At 34.5% G+C, this 18,149-nt stretch overlaps 2 protein-coding genes across 4 annotated transcripts; both read right to left on the bottom strand.

Moving 5' to 3' along the window:
* Positions 1-1,519: 1,519 nt before the first annotated feature.
* On the bottom strand, positions 1,520-7,478 carry LOC120070994. 3 transcript variants are annotated; one of them, XM_039022970.1, is made up of 5 exons: positions 5,365-7,474; positions 3,864-4,859; positions 3,013-3,238; positions 2,739-2,881; positions 1,520-1,992 (listed from the first exon to the last, which is right to left on the bottom strand). In XM_039022970.1, exons 1-5 carry the CDS (start codon positions 7,072-7,074, stop codon positions 1,678-1,680), a joined length of 3,390 nt encoding a protein of 1,129 aa, XP_038878898.1. In that variant the 5' UTR covers positions 7,075-7,474; the 3' UTR covers positions 1,520-1,677. The 3 variants fall into 3 exon arrangements, 2 of the variants coding, with proteins under 2 accessions (XP_038878898.1, XP_038878899.1); XR_005480105.1 differs by lacking the exon at positions 1,520-1,992 and having other exon boundaries at positions 2,865-2,881; positions 3,013-3,113; positions 5,365-7,478; XM_039022971.1 differs by lacking the exons at positions 1,520-1,992; positions 2,739-2,881 and having other exon boundaries at positions 3,013-3,113; positions 3,194-3,238; positions 5,365-7,478.
* A 2,704-nt stretch (positions 7,479-10,182) lies between these two features.
* Positions 10,183-12,756, bottom strand: LOC120070781 (diphthine methyltransferase homolog). The gene is made up of 3 exons (XM_039022665.1): positions 12,457-12,756; positions 11,948-12,271; positions 10,183-11,078 (listed from the first exon to the last, which is right to left on the bottom strand). The coding sequence occupies exons 2-3, from the start codon at positions 12,267-12,269 to the stop codon at positions 10,363-10,365; spliced, it is 1,038 nt and encodes a 345-aa protein (XP_038878593.1). The 5' UTR covers positions 12,270-12,271; positions 12,457-12,756; the 3' UTR covers positions 10,183-10,362.
* Positions 12,757-18,149: the final 5,393 nt, after the last annotated feature.

Below are 18,149 nucleotides of genomic sequence, written 5' to 3'. Positions count from 1 at the left end.
TCCTAGTCTTATCTAGTGTGTACATCTGTTTTGTTGTAGCCCCCTAGTTTGTGGGGTTTTGGGTTCTTTTCTTTGACTTTCTCCCTAGTGGTTTGCGAGTTTGTGGTTAAGTGTTAATTTTGTTCTGGTCTTATCCTGTTGGCTTTATTTTGGTTTTGTTGTCCTGTCTTTGCTTGTGCTTTGTTGCTTTGATGTCTTGATCTCGGGCTGTGGAATCCCCCTTATTGTTATATAATAATATCACCTATTCTAAAAAAAAAAAAATACCAACAAACTTGTTTAAAATAAGTGTCCCTTCTCCTCATCGTCTTCTTCATCTCAATTATAAATAAATAACAAATCTTGGCAGGATCGGAGATGGAGATGGGGTTAAAAAGTCATTTCCCATCCTAGTCCCAAGACTTATAATACTTCAATAATACCTATTATTTCATTTAACACATCATTAAATGATATATCAATTTACAACCCTGAACTTTTAGAGCTATATCAATTTAAATCCTAAACTAATATGTGTATTAATTCAAACCATAAACTAATAATTGAATCAATTTAAACCCTGAACTTCCGTAAGTGTATCAATTTAAAGCTTGAAGTTTCATAAGTATATCAATTTAAACCATCCATTATATTTTATTTGGATACACACTTATGAAAGTTTAACGTTTAAATTGATAGTTCGGTGTTTAGATTGATATACTTATGAAAGTTTATGGTTTAATTGATACAATTGTTAGTTTGGAATTTAAATTGAATACCACCTTCAAAATTCAGTATTTAAATTGATATAATTATATTAGTTTAGGATTTAAATTGATATAACTCAAAATTTGGGGTTATAAATTGATATTTATCCTATTAATTATTATAAAAAAACAGATTCTCCCCTTGCTCGGGTCAAGAATATTGTAGTTTGGAAGGGGAAGACCGAGAGTGAGAACATTGGCGAAAGTGGAGTTGAGATTTTGGGAGAGTGGGAACTCTTGAATTTTTATCGTTTTCTTCATATTTCCAAATTCAATAATTAAAAAGAAAAACAAAACAAAACCAAAAAACTGGATTTCATTATAAATCTTCGTATCACATTTAAAACAATTTAAACAGCATTAATAAAGTCAATATGAGAAGACATCCAAAAATCTAATCATATAAAGAATCATAAAATCAAGACTAAATTATAGAAATATCCTTGAAGTTACCATTTTTGTTACAAAGATCAATTATTTCAAAAATTGTACTACATAAATGTTTCAAAACTACACTTCAATTAGAAATGTATTAAAATATTTGACAAAAAAAAAAATCAAGCTATAAAGTAGTACAACAACAATCCAGAATGAATTTAGAACCCAGACACTCCAGATTACCGCCACACCATTTCAATTTTTGTCCATTGCCCCGACAAATTCTCAGAGTATTTTAAAAGCATTTATGAAAAGTCAGGAATAATGTTCCAACTTTTGAAAGAATGAGTTAAAACAAATGACAAAGTTAAAAGGATACTTTTAACCATTTAAGCTTAGATGAATGACACACTGACATCACACCTAAAAAATTATTACAAAATACATCTTATTGATTAGCAAACGTGTTTATTATTTTGACATATATCCAACAGATTGGCAAATGGGCTTTGGAATTATAAAAAAATAGTAACTGATACACAAAAATAGGTGCTCAAAGGGAGCCGGAAGGCAGAGAACCCATCAAGATGATATTCTCAGTGTCTTTATGTTCTTTTGTTGTTTGATTTGATTTTGCAAACAGACCTGATAGAGATCTCAAAGGCGAAATGGAAGCTGATTTTCCCAGAAATGAGTACACAGCTCCATTCTCCTCATCATCTGTCCCTAATCCATTGCCTACCTTCCTTGAGAGCCTTCTGGTCTCATCAACTCTAAGACGTGCCCCACAATGACATTTGGTGAGCTTTGCAAAACAAGGTTTATGGAACAGAGATTCACATGATGGACATCTCTCCATCTCAGTTTCCTGAAGGTTTTAAATGCAAAGGTTTATGGATTCGTGATTTGAAGGTCAATTTAAAATCGATCGCAGACTATAAAGTGTGAGGATTCTACCACTCTTTGGTTATATTCAATACGTTAAATTACAAATTCAGTCCCTATAGGTTGGAGAAAATTAGAACTCAGTTCTTGCGGTTTATAATTAGTTTTTAGCCCCTATAATTTGATAGAACCTTCATAAATAGTCCTAATGGAGTCCCTACCATAGAGACAATTTATAGAGATTTTATCAAACCACAAACTATTTATGAAGTTTTACCAAATCACAAGGACTAAATTCTAACTTCTAAAATCATAGGGACTAAATTCTGATTTCCTCGAAATCATACAGACTAAATTTGCAATTTAACCTATAAAAAAAATGAAAATGTGAATTACAGGATAACACAGAAAATACAGACAACCGCCACTTTGAGATGGTTGAAAACCTCTTCTCCCCACTAGTCTACTGATCAAAATGAAGATGAAAACCAATCCTCAACAGATAGACGTTAATATAGTCGCACTCCCCTGCTGATAAACGAAAAGCACGTCCAACTAGCTAACTATTCGTAAGAAATGTTCAAATATGTGATGGCCTAAGATATAACGTGGTGCTAAAACAAGACACAACTGTATAAAATACTCAGATTCATTACTAACAGATGCAAAATCTGCGTAGGATTTTTTTTTCCTTGTGTGTGTGCTGTGTGGGGGTGGGTGTGTGCTTACCTGAAAAGGAAAAATGAGAGACAATGGGGCACTACATGCTTGTCGAGCACCACATGAAACACCAGCGTCACAGCACACGAGGCATTTCTCCTCTATGTGCTCCAAGATTTTCCTCGAGACAGTCTCCAGGATTGTAGGTAATACTGCAAGAATAATTTGAGAATAAAGTGGAAAATAAAGGGTGTTACTAGATGGATGACAGGAATTATCATGAACTTGAACGTCAACACAATAATGTTAAACAAAAACTGGCATAACTAAGTCAAAAGCTAACCTGCAAATGCCCCTTTGGAAAGATCAACAAGATCTCTAAGAGCAAAAAAATCATTGCTTTCAACAAGATATCTACGGAATCCAAGTCCTCTGTTAATTGACCTACGAAATGGGCAGCGAACATATGAAATCATATCTCCTATCTTTTTCCTCAAACCCATAACATGAAGCAAAGCTGGGACCTTTGAGAAGAGAGAAGGATTAACCGCACTGACACAAAGCATGGGCTGCCAGAGGAAGTTCAATAAGATGTAAAAATTACTTGCACTATCATTCAGTAAAGTTTCTACCAACTAACCAACCATAAAATGACAAGATAATATCCGCACGAATACCATTGACTATCTAGTCAATTGAACGGTGTAAGTAGCAACACATTCATTGCAGCAGAAAAAAGCAATGAAGCACTCATTGCAAATTATTTCTCTCTAGATCATGATGTCTTTTATCTTTTGTTCTTGTTAATCAGTTTTTCATCAAAACTCTATATCTAAAACACACATACACACAAAAAAAAAAAGGAGTAAAAAAGTTAGGATATTTAGTCAACCAACCGGCGGTTCAAATTCTTCCAAAAAGATTGTCCAAAGACAGACGATTTTAACAATGCTCTCGTCTCCACATAGCTAGAGAAAACAAAACTGAATGGCATCCAAGGCCTCACCCAGCAGAACACAACTATTTGTTCTGCAGAGCAAAGGCTGTAAAGAGAGTTTTTCTCTGATACTCCCTTTTAAAACCCTTATTATTCCAATAACTCATATTACCTAAAAACTTCATATGAACTAAAGAGAGATACAGGGACAATAAAGTTAGAAATGATTAAACGGAAATTTGTTCTACATAAAATACCTGATCATGTATGGAATCCAAGTACGACTTAGCTAACTGAGAAACTGGGTGGCGAGTGAAGTCCCAGTGATGTAAAACTCTTGCTGGTATGACTGCCATCTCATTTGTATGGCATGAAGAACAAAACATCTGAGAGGTGTAATCACAGAGTCGTGGTTTGCCCCATCCAAAACTCTGTACAAAGCCTTTCATCAGAGTTTTCTGATCATCAAAATGTCTGTAACATCCAGCACACGTGTAATGCTGCAGCTCCAGTATTTGTTTTGTAGATTTGTATGGTCGAATTTCGACAATTAGGGATATGGAATTCCCCAAAGAGGACAATTTTTGTGTGTCAGATGCACTTGAAATGGCCGGTGATTGAGGTACTACAGTATCTGATGTAGGAGAACTGGAGTTTGATTCTTTAGAGGACAAAAAAAAAATTAATGGACTTGGATTTGTTGATGAAAATCTTGAATCAAGAATAGAACATAAGCACTCTTGAATTAAAACACTTCTTTCAGCAATAATATCCGGAGATGCACTCCCAAATAACTTTGTTGATCTATTATCAACAGAGGACCAGGGAGAGGGTAAACTCCAGCCACAATCAGCAAATGATGATTTCAACCGACAATATAGAGAATAGAAATCTCGGTAGCGACGTTCAACCTCCCACTGTTTCTTGCCACTCCAGACTCTAATTTTGTATACAGTGTACTCCTTCACCCCAACTAGTCTTTCACTGAATGATACATCCCCTCTCTTTTGTCTTGCCCCTATCACTTCAACCCCATCAATTTTTAAGTCTTCTGGGTTATTTGGATCAGAACAGTTAATGCCTGAAATAGATGCAGTTGATCCTCCATCTCTTAATGGTAAAGATGGTAGTGACTGAGATAACTTATATCTATTAGTAAATCTAGCTCCTGGAGAGTCAGAAGATTCAAGCAGTATTTCCTCCATTTCATGAACAACTTCATCATAGAAATCATTTAGCTCAAGTTTTGGTAACTGCAAGTAAAAAAAAAAAAAAAAAATTAAAAAAAAAAAAAAAAAACCTGCAAGAATTAAGTGCCACAAGATGCTATTCATTTCAATTCAAAGCCAACACTTATTGTACATGTACATCAACCATCCACTTACAAGGATGGGTGACTGCAGGAGTTACAGGTACACAATTGCAAAAGAAATATAAAATGGACAGAATACAAAAAGTGAAACATTGGATCAATCGCTCCTCTTATGTTTAACAGTCTAGTGCATCACAGTCCTTTCATCCTCTAATGCACTAATACACTAGTGACTAGCGTCTTAAAATGTATGTTGAATATTTCTAAAGATTCATTGGACATAATCTTATAGTTGAGGAAGCATTAGTGGAACAGAGATAATTTGTTCAATCAATAACTAGGCGATGATTTAAGAATTTGCGTGATTGGAGACAGTTTCCAAGGCAAGAAAGAAGTGAAGGCCAATGATAAAACCGAGCATCATAAACAAAGAAACTTATACTGACCTCAACTGGCAAAAGATGGCCTTTTGATTCAGGTGTTAAAGTGGAACGCGACATGTCCTCACAACGATCGCTAGGAAGAGTAGAAATTCGATTAGTTAAAATATCAACAAGAGGGTCCACTTTTGCTTTCAAATTTCCTAGTCCTTGGCTATCTAAGCCTTGGTTTACAATTCCTCTGTTATCCTCAGTTTCTAGAATTTGAGGTCGCTCTACAGAGTTACCATCCACTGGGCACATGTGCTGCTTCAACGTAAATTTCTCTGCTCCTGTACCAATTTCAGTAATATTACTACTAACAAGACATTTACTATTATATGCAGTTTTATCAGCATCTCCTGCTTGATTATTAACAACAAATATATCCTTCGCATCTTGATCTAACTCAACACCATACGAGGAATCAGCTTCAGTTAAAAAAGTACTGTTTGCAATTTCCTCCAACTCGTCAAAAGACTGGACTTGGCAGATGGCCACAGGAATGTCCCGCACTTGAATAATTTCCTTTGGTCTTTCAACAGTTGGCACAATGATACAATCCCCATATCTATTGTTAACTTTTTTTGGAAATTTTGTGCTAGCTTGATCCTCTTTGCAGTCTAAGAGCATCTGTGTCCCATCTTCTCTTGTCTTTTCATTACCAATGGGATCACCATTTACATTCAGAGAAGAGGAATTCCGATTGTGCTGTTTCCTTTTTTGGAGTGCGTCCTCAGTCAAGGAATTCAGAGAGAATCCGTGTGTTTCACACTCAAAATCATTCCAATCATCGGAACCAAAAGCTACAGAAGAATTGATAAGCAACGGATTTTCATTCGCCAAGTTATGTTCTGGGAGAAAGCTTGCATTGTTATGCAAGAAAGTTTCATCCTTATGATTACCATCAGATAAAAAATTATATGTTGAATCCTCACTCTCTGAATGCTCATTCCGGAATCTATCATCTTCCATATCCAATTCACCGTCAGACTCTTTCTCAACCGTGCAAGGTAGAAGACGTTCTTCAAACCTTTTCCCTAATTTCATGCCATTCTCAACCGTACTTCCTTCTGAACAGCTCACATGAACTGCTTCGTTGGTTACTTCTCCAAGAACAGCATCCACCTCCGTTCCCAATTCACTGGCTTTTTTCTCTATATTGAAGCCTTCTTTTTCATCTTTCCAGCCCTCGCCCTTCTCCAATCGATTACTCATATCTACGCCACATAATAAATCCGATGTGCTCTCAAGCTTCCAACACAAAACTTCGCCATTAGATTCAAGTGAATCAATAAGCTCGTCCGTCCCATACAAATTCAACCCACTAGACCTATACTTCGTACTTGGCTCTTCATTAGTGAGTTCATCACACAGTTCTATCTTTCTGTAGCCTACTATATTCGTATCCAGTGAATTCCTCTCACTCCCACCCAAACTGAAGTTCTCCAGGCCGCTATCATCACTGAACCCAAAGTTCCTCGCATACCCAAATTCAGAATCAGTGCAGTCGTTAAATACTGTTATTGTACTACGCATACTTGGCGTTCCCATTCCCGAATTCGCGCTGCAATACCTCTCGAACTCGGAATCTCCGCAGGACGAATACCTCGAAGAAGCCGGTGAAGCAAGGGAGCTACCGTCGACATTCTGGATACCCCAAGGTGACGACGAATCCAACAGGTCGCCCGAGACAACTTCCGAGAAACCCTCACAAGTCCCGTCTCCGTTGATCATTGAAAACCATTAAAAATGAAGAACAAAAACTAAAAACAAAACTACAAAAGCAAAATAGGAAGAACAAAATCGAAAAACAAAAATTCCTTCGAAATTAATCAAGAAAACATCCGATCAAGTGAATCGCTCATTACAAACCAGATTGCCAACACAACTTGAAGCCGAACCTAAGATTTGGAGAATAACATCACATCTTGGAATCAAGCGATCACAAAAAAGTTCGATTCAACATCGAGAAAACCAGAAAAGAACTAGAAAGATCAAAGGTCATCCACAGGATTCAGAACGAGTGAGGCTACGGTGCTGGCAAAAAGAGATACGATAACGGGAACTATAGGAGAAGAATTTCTTTCAGGGTCGGATACGTTGTTCACGAAATGCAGTTTTTCTGTCAATTTTCTTTATTTAATTTAGAAAAAAATAGTATGGCCACGTCATCAAACTCCGATAAAAAGTAAAACCCGAACATCAAATACAAAACGAGCCTATCGTTTATCTTTACCAACACATAAAATTCCTCTGCTTTGAAACCGCTGTCTGTCCCTGCGGTTTTGCGGCATAATAGTCGAGGTTAACAATTTGGGCTTCTTCTTCGATATTATGGAGGTGTCTTTCCCGCCTTAAAGCTGAAGGATAGCATTTGTTGCCATTTGCTTGATTTGTTTCTTTTTCTTTTTCTTTTTTGAACTCATTTAAAATCTAGATTTCTTTTCAAATAAAGGAAAAAATGAAACCATTTATTTACTAATATAACAAAATATCACTATCTATTAATGATAGACTGCGATATCACGATCTATCATTGGATAGTGACATTTCGCTATACTTGAAAATATTTCCAGCAGTTTTATCATTTAAAATAATTACTCTTTAATCTCCAGATTTTAAGGTTTGGGTTATTTTTAATTAAAAGAAAATGAGTCAACTTATTTACAAATATAGTAAAATTTCACTTTCTATCAGCGAAGGCAACGATAGACTTCTTATAAGTCTATTCGCTTAATGATATAAGTTTATCGCAACCTATTACTAGATAGTGACATTTAACTATACTTGAAAACATTTTTAACAGTTTTACCATTTAAAATAAATACCCTTAAGATTTTGTTTTATTTTGATCCCCGTACTTTTAAAGTGTCCAATTTTACATCATATAGTTTAATGAATGTTCAAATTAGTCTACGTCATTAATTCTAGCTGTTTTTTCATTAAAAAAATATTAATACTTTATTTAGAAATCGGTAAGATATATTCACGTAGGATCTTTTCTTGCATGATAATAATTATTATTATTTAACCAATTTTGACTAAAGTTAATTTTCAAGGACTAAATTTCAAGATTTATTAAAAGTATAAATATTAGTTTAAGATTTATGAAATATTCATGGACTAAATTTAGACCAACTAAACTAATTACTCATATAAAGAAAAAATGGACATAGCTCAACTAACATCAATATGTATGATAACCTTCCGTTAGAAATTTGATCCTAATTCATATATTGTATTTAAAAAATAATAATAATAATAAGGAAGACAAAATTGGTATTTTGATCTTTAAAATTTAGTCCCATTCAATTAGGTTTTTCTTTTGTGTGATGATAGTGGGGTGGGAGAATGAAACCACTACCTTCATATGCTCATCTTGGCTTTGAACAAATCTGTTTATATCAAATGAGTAGTTTCCTTTATTTATTTTCTCTCTTTTATATAAGCTTGTTTTTTCGATTTTGATTCAAAGGGGTCAAATTAAAATGGAATACAATTTTGTATTTTAACCTTTTAGTGGATGACGCTGGCAATGGGGATGAAATATAGTTTTAAATTTCATCTCATATATAATTCTTTTTTCACTTTTTTTTGTTTTTTTTTTTTTGAAAATATATACGTCAACATTTCCCTTTTTTCTCCTTGGTTGTTGTTCTCGTTCAATAATCGTGTAAACAATTAAAAAAAAAAAAAAAAGGAGAAAGAAAAAACTCATTATTTTAAAGGTCTAAAAAAATGTTTTTCTAGTTCAACCATTGCACTAAAAACATCAAGTGTTTAAATGATAATTGGTTCATTTATCTTTCGAACTATCTTGAATTGACAAAAATGATGTTTTATTTAAAAACACTACTACAATGAATATACTAAGGATGATCATTGAAACTGCAAAAATCAAATCAAATGCTAAATCGAATCGAACCGAATTAATGTGGTTCGGTTCGATTTGATATATTTTCAAACCAAATTATTGTGGTTCGATTCAGTTTCAAATCTGAAAAACCGAATTGAAACTGAACCAAAGCGAACCATTTTTTTAATAAATATATTAAAAACTATATATATAGATATATATATATATAATTTAGAAAATATAAAAAAACATAATTTTTTTTTTTAAAAAAAAGAAACCGAACTGCATAACTACTTATTATAATTTAAAAAATATGAAAAAGCATAATTTAAAAAAAAAATCGTGAAACCGAATCGAATCGAACCACTTTTTAAAATTTACAGTTCGATTCGATTTGAGCTCCAAATCGAAGCAAATTGAACCATGAACATCCCTAGAATATGCTATCATCTTAGGTTCATCAATATTTAATTCAACAATAAACAAGATTTTCTAATTTCTGAATGAGAACAAACTTTACATGTGATTATTGTATTTGAGTAAAAAGACATAAATAGTAAAAAAGAGGCGAAGATGATTCCATTTCATTATCGTGCTCAAACTCATTTTCCATCGCTACTAAAATCTTCATGGCAAGAAAAAAAAGTAAATTTCAAACTTTCAAATTAGTGTCTAAGATTGTCATACTCTAAAAAGCACCTGACTAAGTCTCAAAGTTTGCTTGAGTTGATAGAACCCTAATTTTTAAAATGTTGAATCAATCCATGAACTTTTAATTTAATGTGTAATACATCTTATAAAACTTCTAAATATTAATTGGCCTATTAATTTTAAATTGAATTTTGTATCATATTACCTTAAACTTTCAATCTTGTATTTATTAAATCAGTACCTTTTAAAAAATGTTGAATGGATTACAAATCTATTAGACACATACTTGAAATATCAAATATATTAAACACTAAATTAAAAATTAACCTAACAAATACTTTAAAGTTCAGTGATTTATTGGATACAAAGTTAAAAGTTCAAGAAACTCTTTAAAATTTGGAGACTAGATAAATATAAAAACTCGTAAACAAAGTCCAATGCTGAACAAGGTAAGAACAAACTATCAAGAAAATCAGCATGCCCGAAACATCCAATTGAACATTTGCTGTGAAGCATCAAGTCACAATATCAGTTTCTGGTATCCATATCCTAAGAAGCCGATCATAAAACGAACAAGTTGCAACAGCATACCTTTTCCTTTTATCTTCTTGAGACGAATCTCCTCTTTGCCAATCTGCTCCATAGGCAAGAGAGTTGTGCTTGCCATAAGTTTCAACTATTTCTGCAACATCATCTTTTACTCTAACAATTGCAAATCCATTGTGCATACAAGCCGCCAGAAGAACGTCAAAAACTGAAGGGTGAGGCTTGATTTTCCAAACGCCACCGCCCAAGCAAACTGAGTTTTCATTTGTAGGCTTTGAGATTGCTCTTATGTCCCACACTCTCAGGTTTTCATCGTAGCTGCCAGTGAGTAACTTGTAAGGGTCACTGGGGCTTTTGGCTATGCAACAAACACCCATTTTGTGGGCTTTGGTGTTATGAAATGCTTTGGAAGGAGTGTCTCGCAAATCCCAACAGCTAAATTTGCAGTCGTCTGAGCCAGTGTATACTAAATGAGGTTGGTGAGTGTCAAAAGACGTTGCCCAGAGCTCAAATTCGTGAGCTTTCCATTGGTTTTGGACTTCTAAATGGGATTCTCTTGCAGAGAGTATTGAGATGGAACCATCTGAATGACCCACGGAAATGGACGTGGCTGAAGGGTTCCAATCCAGGCAAAGACACATAGAGGACGAAATTTTGCTGTTACATTTCTCTTTTAAATATTCTCCTGCACCAAGAAGAAAAGATAAATCTGTTGGAAAAACAAAAGTTAAAAACTTGAGTTGTGGGAAAAGAGGCAGAAACTTGGAAGCTATATGCTTTTATCTAAAGTTGAAAGTCTCGTAATCATGCAAATTGAAAGATCGGAATAAAACAGGAACGAGAAAGAATCAAATATAAATCCAATAATCGTTAAATTGTGGTGACACGATCATCAACTTGGGAATGATTTTCTTCAACTAAACGTGCCCATAACTTCCAACTCTCTTTGTGAAATTGGGAACAAAGGAAACCGAAATAGATTTAATTAGTGTAGAATCCACGACCCACCTTATTTAAATTGACTCTTTCTGATAAGGACAATGTAATCTCCATCATCATGTACAATTGTATGATATTATCCACTTTGGACATAAACTATTGTAACTTTGCTTTTGTAAATATCCAAAATATCTCATATCAATTGAGATATCCTCACTTGTATACCCATAATCACTTCCTTTTCTAATTAATGTGGGACTTTGTTTGCACCTAACACTTTCCTTATAGTTCAGACTTCATACTTCATACTCAATTGTGAATCACTTTAATGAACTAAACGAGCATCCCAATAATATCTTTACATTACGAATAACACACAACCACCCACTTGATTACATATATTCTAGCATTATTTTCATGAGAAAGGAGGAGATTTAGAATGGATGGCTAAGCTTGAAGTCTGTAGCTGTTGGAGAGAGGCATACTAATTCTCCGGTCATCAGTGTATTGTGCTTAATTCAATCTCAAATATCATATATAATCTAGTACATTTAACATCTCCATTTCCCACCTATATTTCCAAAAAGTATGCAAAAAAGCTTCCCATTTCAATACCTTCTACACCATTTGAAGAGCACTCAAGAGCATGAATTCTGAGACAACCATCAGCATCCGCTTGAGCAAGCAGAGGACTTGCGGTCTGACCAACAGGACTCCACTTTATATCAAAGATCCCCGCCGTTTCCACGCGATGAAGCAGCTCCAAAGAGCCAATATCGGCATTGACATTGAAGATTGATAGGCTTCCAGAACGAGTGGGCTGATCGCCCTCTTGTAGTGTATAAGTGGAAGCAGCAAGTACATTACTAAATGAACGGTGCGGGCAAAATTCCACTGCGTCGGCATTGCCGTCAAGAGTGCAGTGAGCAACATCCATTTCTGAATCGCAACACAAAGTTTTGTTAGAAGAAAAACCAGTGGTTGCCAGTGTGGACTTTCGTCGAACACCTCATGTGCCATAACAAAAAAATCAACCACAGCAGGAACTGAACTTCAAGAAACGCAATCTAAAGTCATATGAGATAAATTAAGAAAACTAAAGCAAGACGAAATCGAAGTAGTACCCCTTTTTTACTTGAAGTGATGGAAATAAATGCAGCTCAAGTGAATTGAGCATCCATCCCTGGTTGTCTTGTTCGACCTGAAGGTCAAAAGACCTTTAGCAGGTATAAAGGAAGCATGGGCCTGGATCCTTCGATTCGAAACCCACGCCAAGGTCTGTTCCAACGAGAATTTTGGAAATTTTCATAAAATGACCTAAGAATTAAAAACTTTTTCAAACTTCATTCTAAAAACTTTAATACTATTCGAAAATTTCACAAAATAACTTAGAAACCAAAAACTTTTTATATGTTGGACCTTTTTGCTATGTAAAATACTGGTTATACCCCCACTTTTTAAAACCAAACAAGTTGGTGTCTATTCCATCCTTTTACTTGGTGACGGTTTGCATTCTAACTCTTCTCTCATTTCTAGATTATTTCTCTTAGTGTTCTTTCAACTTCTCCCCTTTCTAAACGATCGTTTAGTTTTATCTAGACGATCATTTAGTTTGTTTAAATGATCGTTTAATGATTAATACACGATCATATAGGATTTAAGTACTCGATCGCTAAGCTAACATTTATGTTGATTCATTTGTTTTTATAAGACAACCCCAATGATGACCATGATGATGACATTATGGATAATAATTGAGGGACCTATCATGATCATGGTCAGAATCGTGAAGTGGGTGACCAAACAGTTGATGGTGCTTATCAGAAAGAATGTGGGGAACATCAAGCTGCTAATTAAGAAGACTATAAAGTGGATGATCAAGGGGGAAATGTTGGACGAACCCTCCTCCACGAGCAACCCATACCTATTAATGACGAATCAGTTGACGAAGCATCACAGCTGCAGCATTTGATGGACACAACAATCGATGAACATAAACAACTATGTATAATGCCAATGCGACCGTCCGTAGTTGATGAACATAGGATTCCAGTACTCGACATAGTTGTTGAGGGTCAAACTGTTGATGAAGGTATTGAAATGGAGAATGAACCATCTGTAGTTGTTGAAAATATAACGATTGAAGAACGAACCATTAATGAACCATCAATTGGATCGATAGTTGATGAAGGTCAACTTCCTGTGCAACCGTTCAATGTGTGGACCCACTTCGACCTGACTTCGACAATTGAGTTACAAGCTGATGTTGAAGGGAGTGCAATAAAAAAGAGGTCACTCAAAACAAGGTAAGGTCGTAATATGAACTACTAAAGTTAACACTATAGTCACTAATTTAGAATTTAATTGCAGGAGAAAGATGAACGCCCTGAGCGTCGGAAAAGAAAAAAGGCGAAAATGTTTACACCTGAAGAGGTGAAAAGAGCCAAAAAAAAAAAAAGGGTGAGCTCCAAGAAGCTCAACCAACTCAGGATGTGCCTAGACAACCCCAACCACCTCCAAAAGAGCCTCATCCACCTGCAAGGAATTTGAAACTAGCCACAGGTGTTATAAATCTGAACCTGCTGGTCCCTGTCTCTAACTTTTCCACTAGGATGGTTAGATCATATGACCTATTTTTCCCGATCCCATATGTTCTATGGTCGGCATACAAGACATGGAGAGCCAATCCAAAAACAAAAAATAAGGAGTGAACGGTGGTGCATACCTTCCAGACCAAGGAGTTCTTTAAAACACTCGAGAAGGACACATGGGTGCTTGGAGATGTGAGTATTTCTAATTCCAATTGTATTTAATACTTCATCGCTTAGATAATCATAAATGATCATGCAGTAATCTTAAACCAATCATGTACGTAATGTTAAACGATCATACACGATTAACTACATGATCCTACACAATTATCTAAACGATCGTTTAGGGTCATCCTCACAATCTTTTAGAATGAAATACGCGATCTTTTAGAATTATCTACACGATCATTTAGAATGAACTACATGATCGTGTAAAATTAACTACACGATTGTCTAAACGTTAATTATTTGTATTAGGATATGGACATTTTACTGATGCACGTACACTATAAGCTGCATTCGAGACGTCAGTCAATATCTATTCACAGTGGTGGATTCAAGCTTCATGGTACGGATTATAAATTTTAATTACAGTTTAAAATATGGTTATAAGTACCACAATTTATTTAATGTGTATTTTTTTTAGGATGCCATCATGGAAACAGAAGGTATTTCATTAAAGATTTGTCTGGATGGTTTGGTAATGGAAGAAGAAAATGTGGCAGTCTGGACAAATCAAGGAGCATATATGAAGTTCTGGAGGGACAATTAGTTCTTTCTCGACTATGTGCTTGGAAAAATTGAGGATTACAGACCTGCATGGACAAAAGCGTAATTTGTCTTTGGGCCGATCAACATCAGACAACATTGGCTAATGGCTTTCATCGACATCTATAATTTCATGATTTATGTTTTTGACTCCATGTTGAACTACATCAGTGATGACATCGTGAATGATATTCTGTAACAGGTGGCTAGATCGATATCGTCCATGTTGATAGTCGTTGGTCATGATAAAGGTCATCACAACTTTAAGTATGGGTTGTGGGAAATGAGATAATTAAAGGCCATCCTCCAAACGGGGAAATCTCTTGATTGTAGTATTTTTTTGTGTGAAATTTGTTGAATATCTTGTAACGAAAAAAGATAGGAGTAGCTTACAACAAGATAATTGTTGGGGTTAATGCCCTAAATCTCGGGAGTTCTGTAGTTTGTAATTCTAATGTACAAATAAATAAAATAATTTTATTTATTTAATAAAATATAAGATATTTTATTAATCATTTAGTAGCATTAACCCACAAAACCAACAACCTAATATCCAAGGTTATCATCTGTAGCTTAAACATGTATGTAGAGACATACAAATAGATCATGTTTAAGTGATAACCTAAATGGTCTGTAGTAGATGGATAAGGCTGAATACCTTATCCATGTGACACTACAAATACGATTCACTTTGTATATGTTATAATTGTTGTAAAGTACTACAAATGATCTGATCCTAATCATTCAGGTAGAGACTCGGGAGAGGGAGGGAGGGGGGATGTTCTATACATAAGGGTTTATATAAGACTGGATCAACAAATGGATAGTCTCATTATATAACGCCGTTAATAATTGAGATTTACATTTCATCAAGATGACCATAGATGACATGACTTGAATCTTGAATGAGTTGTGAATTTCTACATATGAAGACGGTCTTTTGATTTATATGGGTGAGAGTGACCAAATCGCCGACTCAATAAACCCCCATTTCGGGGATTCGTCTGATTGGGAAGCTAGGAATACAGCTATATAAGATGGAATTCACTCTTTCCCTAATGTCAAGGTAAGTAAATAAATTGCTCCCTTAAGGACTGATTCTGGGGCTTGAACAATATGGCGCCACACTTTCTCTTGGCCTAAGAGGGGTTTGATCATAGTTGGACTATGACTTATTGTTCATTAGAGGGATCAGTGGTACTTAAGGAGTTAGGTATAACTATAGGGGCAAAACGACAATTTTGCCCCAGCTGTACTTATGAACAATTTGTGAAGGGTCATTGCACTGGTGTCTGGTTATATTTAATGGACACAAAAATATATTTGTAGTGCGAAGAGTGCATCTATTGGTCTTTGTGGAGTGACTGACAGTTAATGGATGTTGAATAATTTAATTAAATGAGTTTAATTAATTATTCAAGTACCATTGGAGCTTCAATTTACAAGTCCATAAGGTCACCTTTGAAGCTTAGCATGGATCATTAAGAATCAATTTTGGATTAATTTGAATTGTTCAAATTGATTGAGGGAATTAATTATATGTGATATAATTAATATAATGTATTTGATACATTATAATATAAAGTTTATTTTGAGAGGAATTAAATATTTGAATATGATTTAAATATTAATTATATTGCTGAGATTCTTATAATTAAATTTAGTATGTGATTTATATTAAAGACCATACATTATTGAGAGAAATTAAAACTATAGGTTATATTGTGTTTGATACAATATAAAAACTTACTTTTGTGTTATATTTTGATTTAACATATAGTTATATAATAAGCTAGTTATCAAATTTTTATTTCAATTAAATTTTTATTTTTATTTTAAGTTAAATTCAAAATAAAGGGAATGAGTTATTAAAGATGACTTCCCTCCCCTTTTTCTCTCTATTTTTCAGACGTGTGGTCGGAGGTCATGGGAGATGAGATCTTCTTCTTCACAAAGAAGTTCTGTGTGTATGTTCTGAAAAATCTCCCTACCAAAGAAAATCTCCTCTTTAAAATCTCTCTCTCTTCCCAAAAGATCACAAAGCTCACACCTCCTATGATTCTTAGTCCCTACAGAGAATATAGAGGTCTCACTTGTGGTGGTACCTTTCTTGGATTACTGTAAGTTTTTGGAAGATTGGTTGTTTGTGGTTGTTCGTGACCGAAGAGGAGAAAATTCGTGAAGGCATCGATTCTTCAAGGGTAAGTCTTCTCTAGCCCTTCTTCCTCCTCTAATTCTTCAAAGCATGCTGTAAAATAAGGTTATTTGCATAATTTTGTTCTGTAAATTTCAATTCTGTGTAAAATTGAGAATTGGGAACAATCCCCGCTTTTGCAGTAGACCTCACAGTTCCATCAATTAGTATTAGAGCAGAGGTTCTTAGTCCCAATTTTTTAAATTTTCCAGAATTGATTTTACAGTTAATGGTGGGTTTTGCGTTCTGTATTTATTCATGTTGATGAAAGTATGGAATGATTGGTTTGCAATTGTGGATAAATTCGAGATTAGTATGTAGAATTACTACTTTAATTTTACATATTTGGTTTGTAAGGACCCTTTGTTTTTGGGCATTAATTGCAACTGAGTATGTATTATTAAACTTTTTAGTCGTTTATGCTGACTCTGATGATTTTCTAGAGAAAACGAGGCCCAAATACTAATGATATAAGAGCCCTTGGATGTTAGTTTATTGGTTTGTGGGTTTAATGCTACTAAATGTCAAATAAAACATCTCATATTTTATCAAATAAATAAAATATTTTACAATACAATTACAAACTACAAGACCCTACAAGATTTAGGACATCAACCCTAACACCAATGATATAAGATTAATTAATTAATTCAAATTTTTATTTAAATTAATCAACATTCATTAACTGTCGGTCACTCTACTAAAGACCGACAGTTGCACTATTCGCACTATAGATATATTTCTGTGTCTATAATGAAGAGTTAAATAACATGCAGCGGAAGTATCAAGGATTCATAAGCATTCAAATTCACTAATTTTGGTAGAAACTAAAGCATGTTTTTCTAAAAAATGAGTTTTAAGATCATACCTTTGAAGAACTCTCTAAGAAAACGAGTGTACAACAACAGTCTTCTCTTGATATCATCGTGAACCACCTCAAAGCCTTCCCTACTATGCTCTTGGAGCTTTGGGCAGATTTGTGAGACTCAAGAACAACTTGAAGAAGTGAAGAACCAAGAAGAACTCACAACAACCGATCAAAGAAGACAGTCTTTTCTCACAGAAATTTCTCTAAAAAATTTTGTATTAATCCTTCTCAAATGACTCCAATCTTCTTTATATAGAGTAGATGAACATGCAAAGAAATGGAGTGCGTGGCTTGCAATTCATGCTTGGAGAATCAATGTAGAGAGGATAATGGCCTTTGTGTGAACATGAAGATAAATGTAATGGAGAAAATTCAATCTCCATTTTGTGCAACCAT

This window comes from Benincasa hispida, chromosome 2, assembly GCF_009727055.1.
Source record: "Benincasa hispida cultivar B227 chromosome 2, ASM972705v1, whole genome shotgun sequence".
Classification (NCBI taxonomy): Eukaryota; Viridiplantae; Streptophyta; class Magnoliopsida; order Cucurbitales; family Cucurbitaceae; genus Benincasa; species Benincasa hispida.
The sequence above is the reverse complement of the archived record's forward strand: the minus strand, read 5'-3'. Positions and strand labels throughout refer to the sequence as shown.

What these genes read in the sequence shown, in the direction of transcription:
- LOC120070994 (XM_039022970.1), bottom strand. Translation starts at nt 7,074, where the DNA reads ATGATCAACGGAGACGGGACTTGTGAGGGTTTCTCGGAAGTTGTCTCG. An exon ending in GCCATCTTTTGCCAGTTGAG is followed by an intron (nt 4,860 to 5,364) that starts GTCAGTATAAGT and finishes TTTTACTTGCAG; the next exon opens with TTACCAAAACTTGAGCTAAA. An exon ending in TTCCAAAGGGGCATTTGCAG is followed by an intron (nt 2,882 to 3,012) that starts GTTAGCTTTTGA and finishes TTATTCTTGCAG; the next exon opens with TATTACCTACAATCCTGGAG.
- LOC120070781 (XM_039022665.1), bottom strand. Translation starts at nt 12,269, where the DNA reads ATGGATGTTGCTCACTGCACTCTTGACGGCAATGCCGACGCAGTGGAA. An exon ending in CTCTTCAAATGGTGTAGAAG is followed by an intron (nt 11,079 to 11,947) that starts GTATTGAAATGG and finishes TTCTTGGTGCAG; the next exon opens with GAGAATATTTAAAAGAGAAA.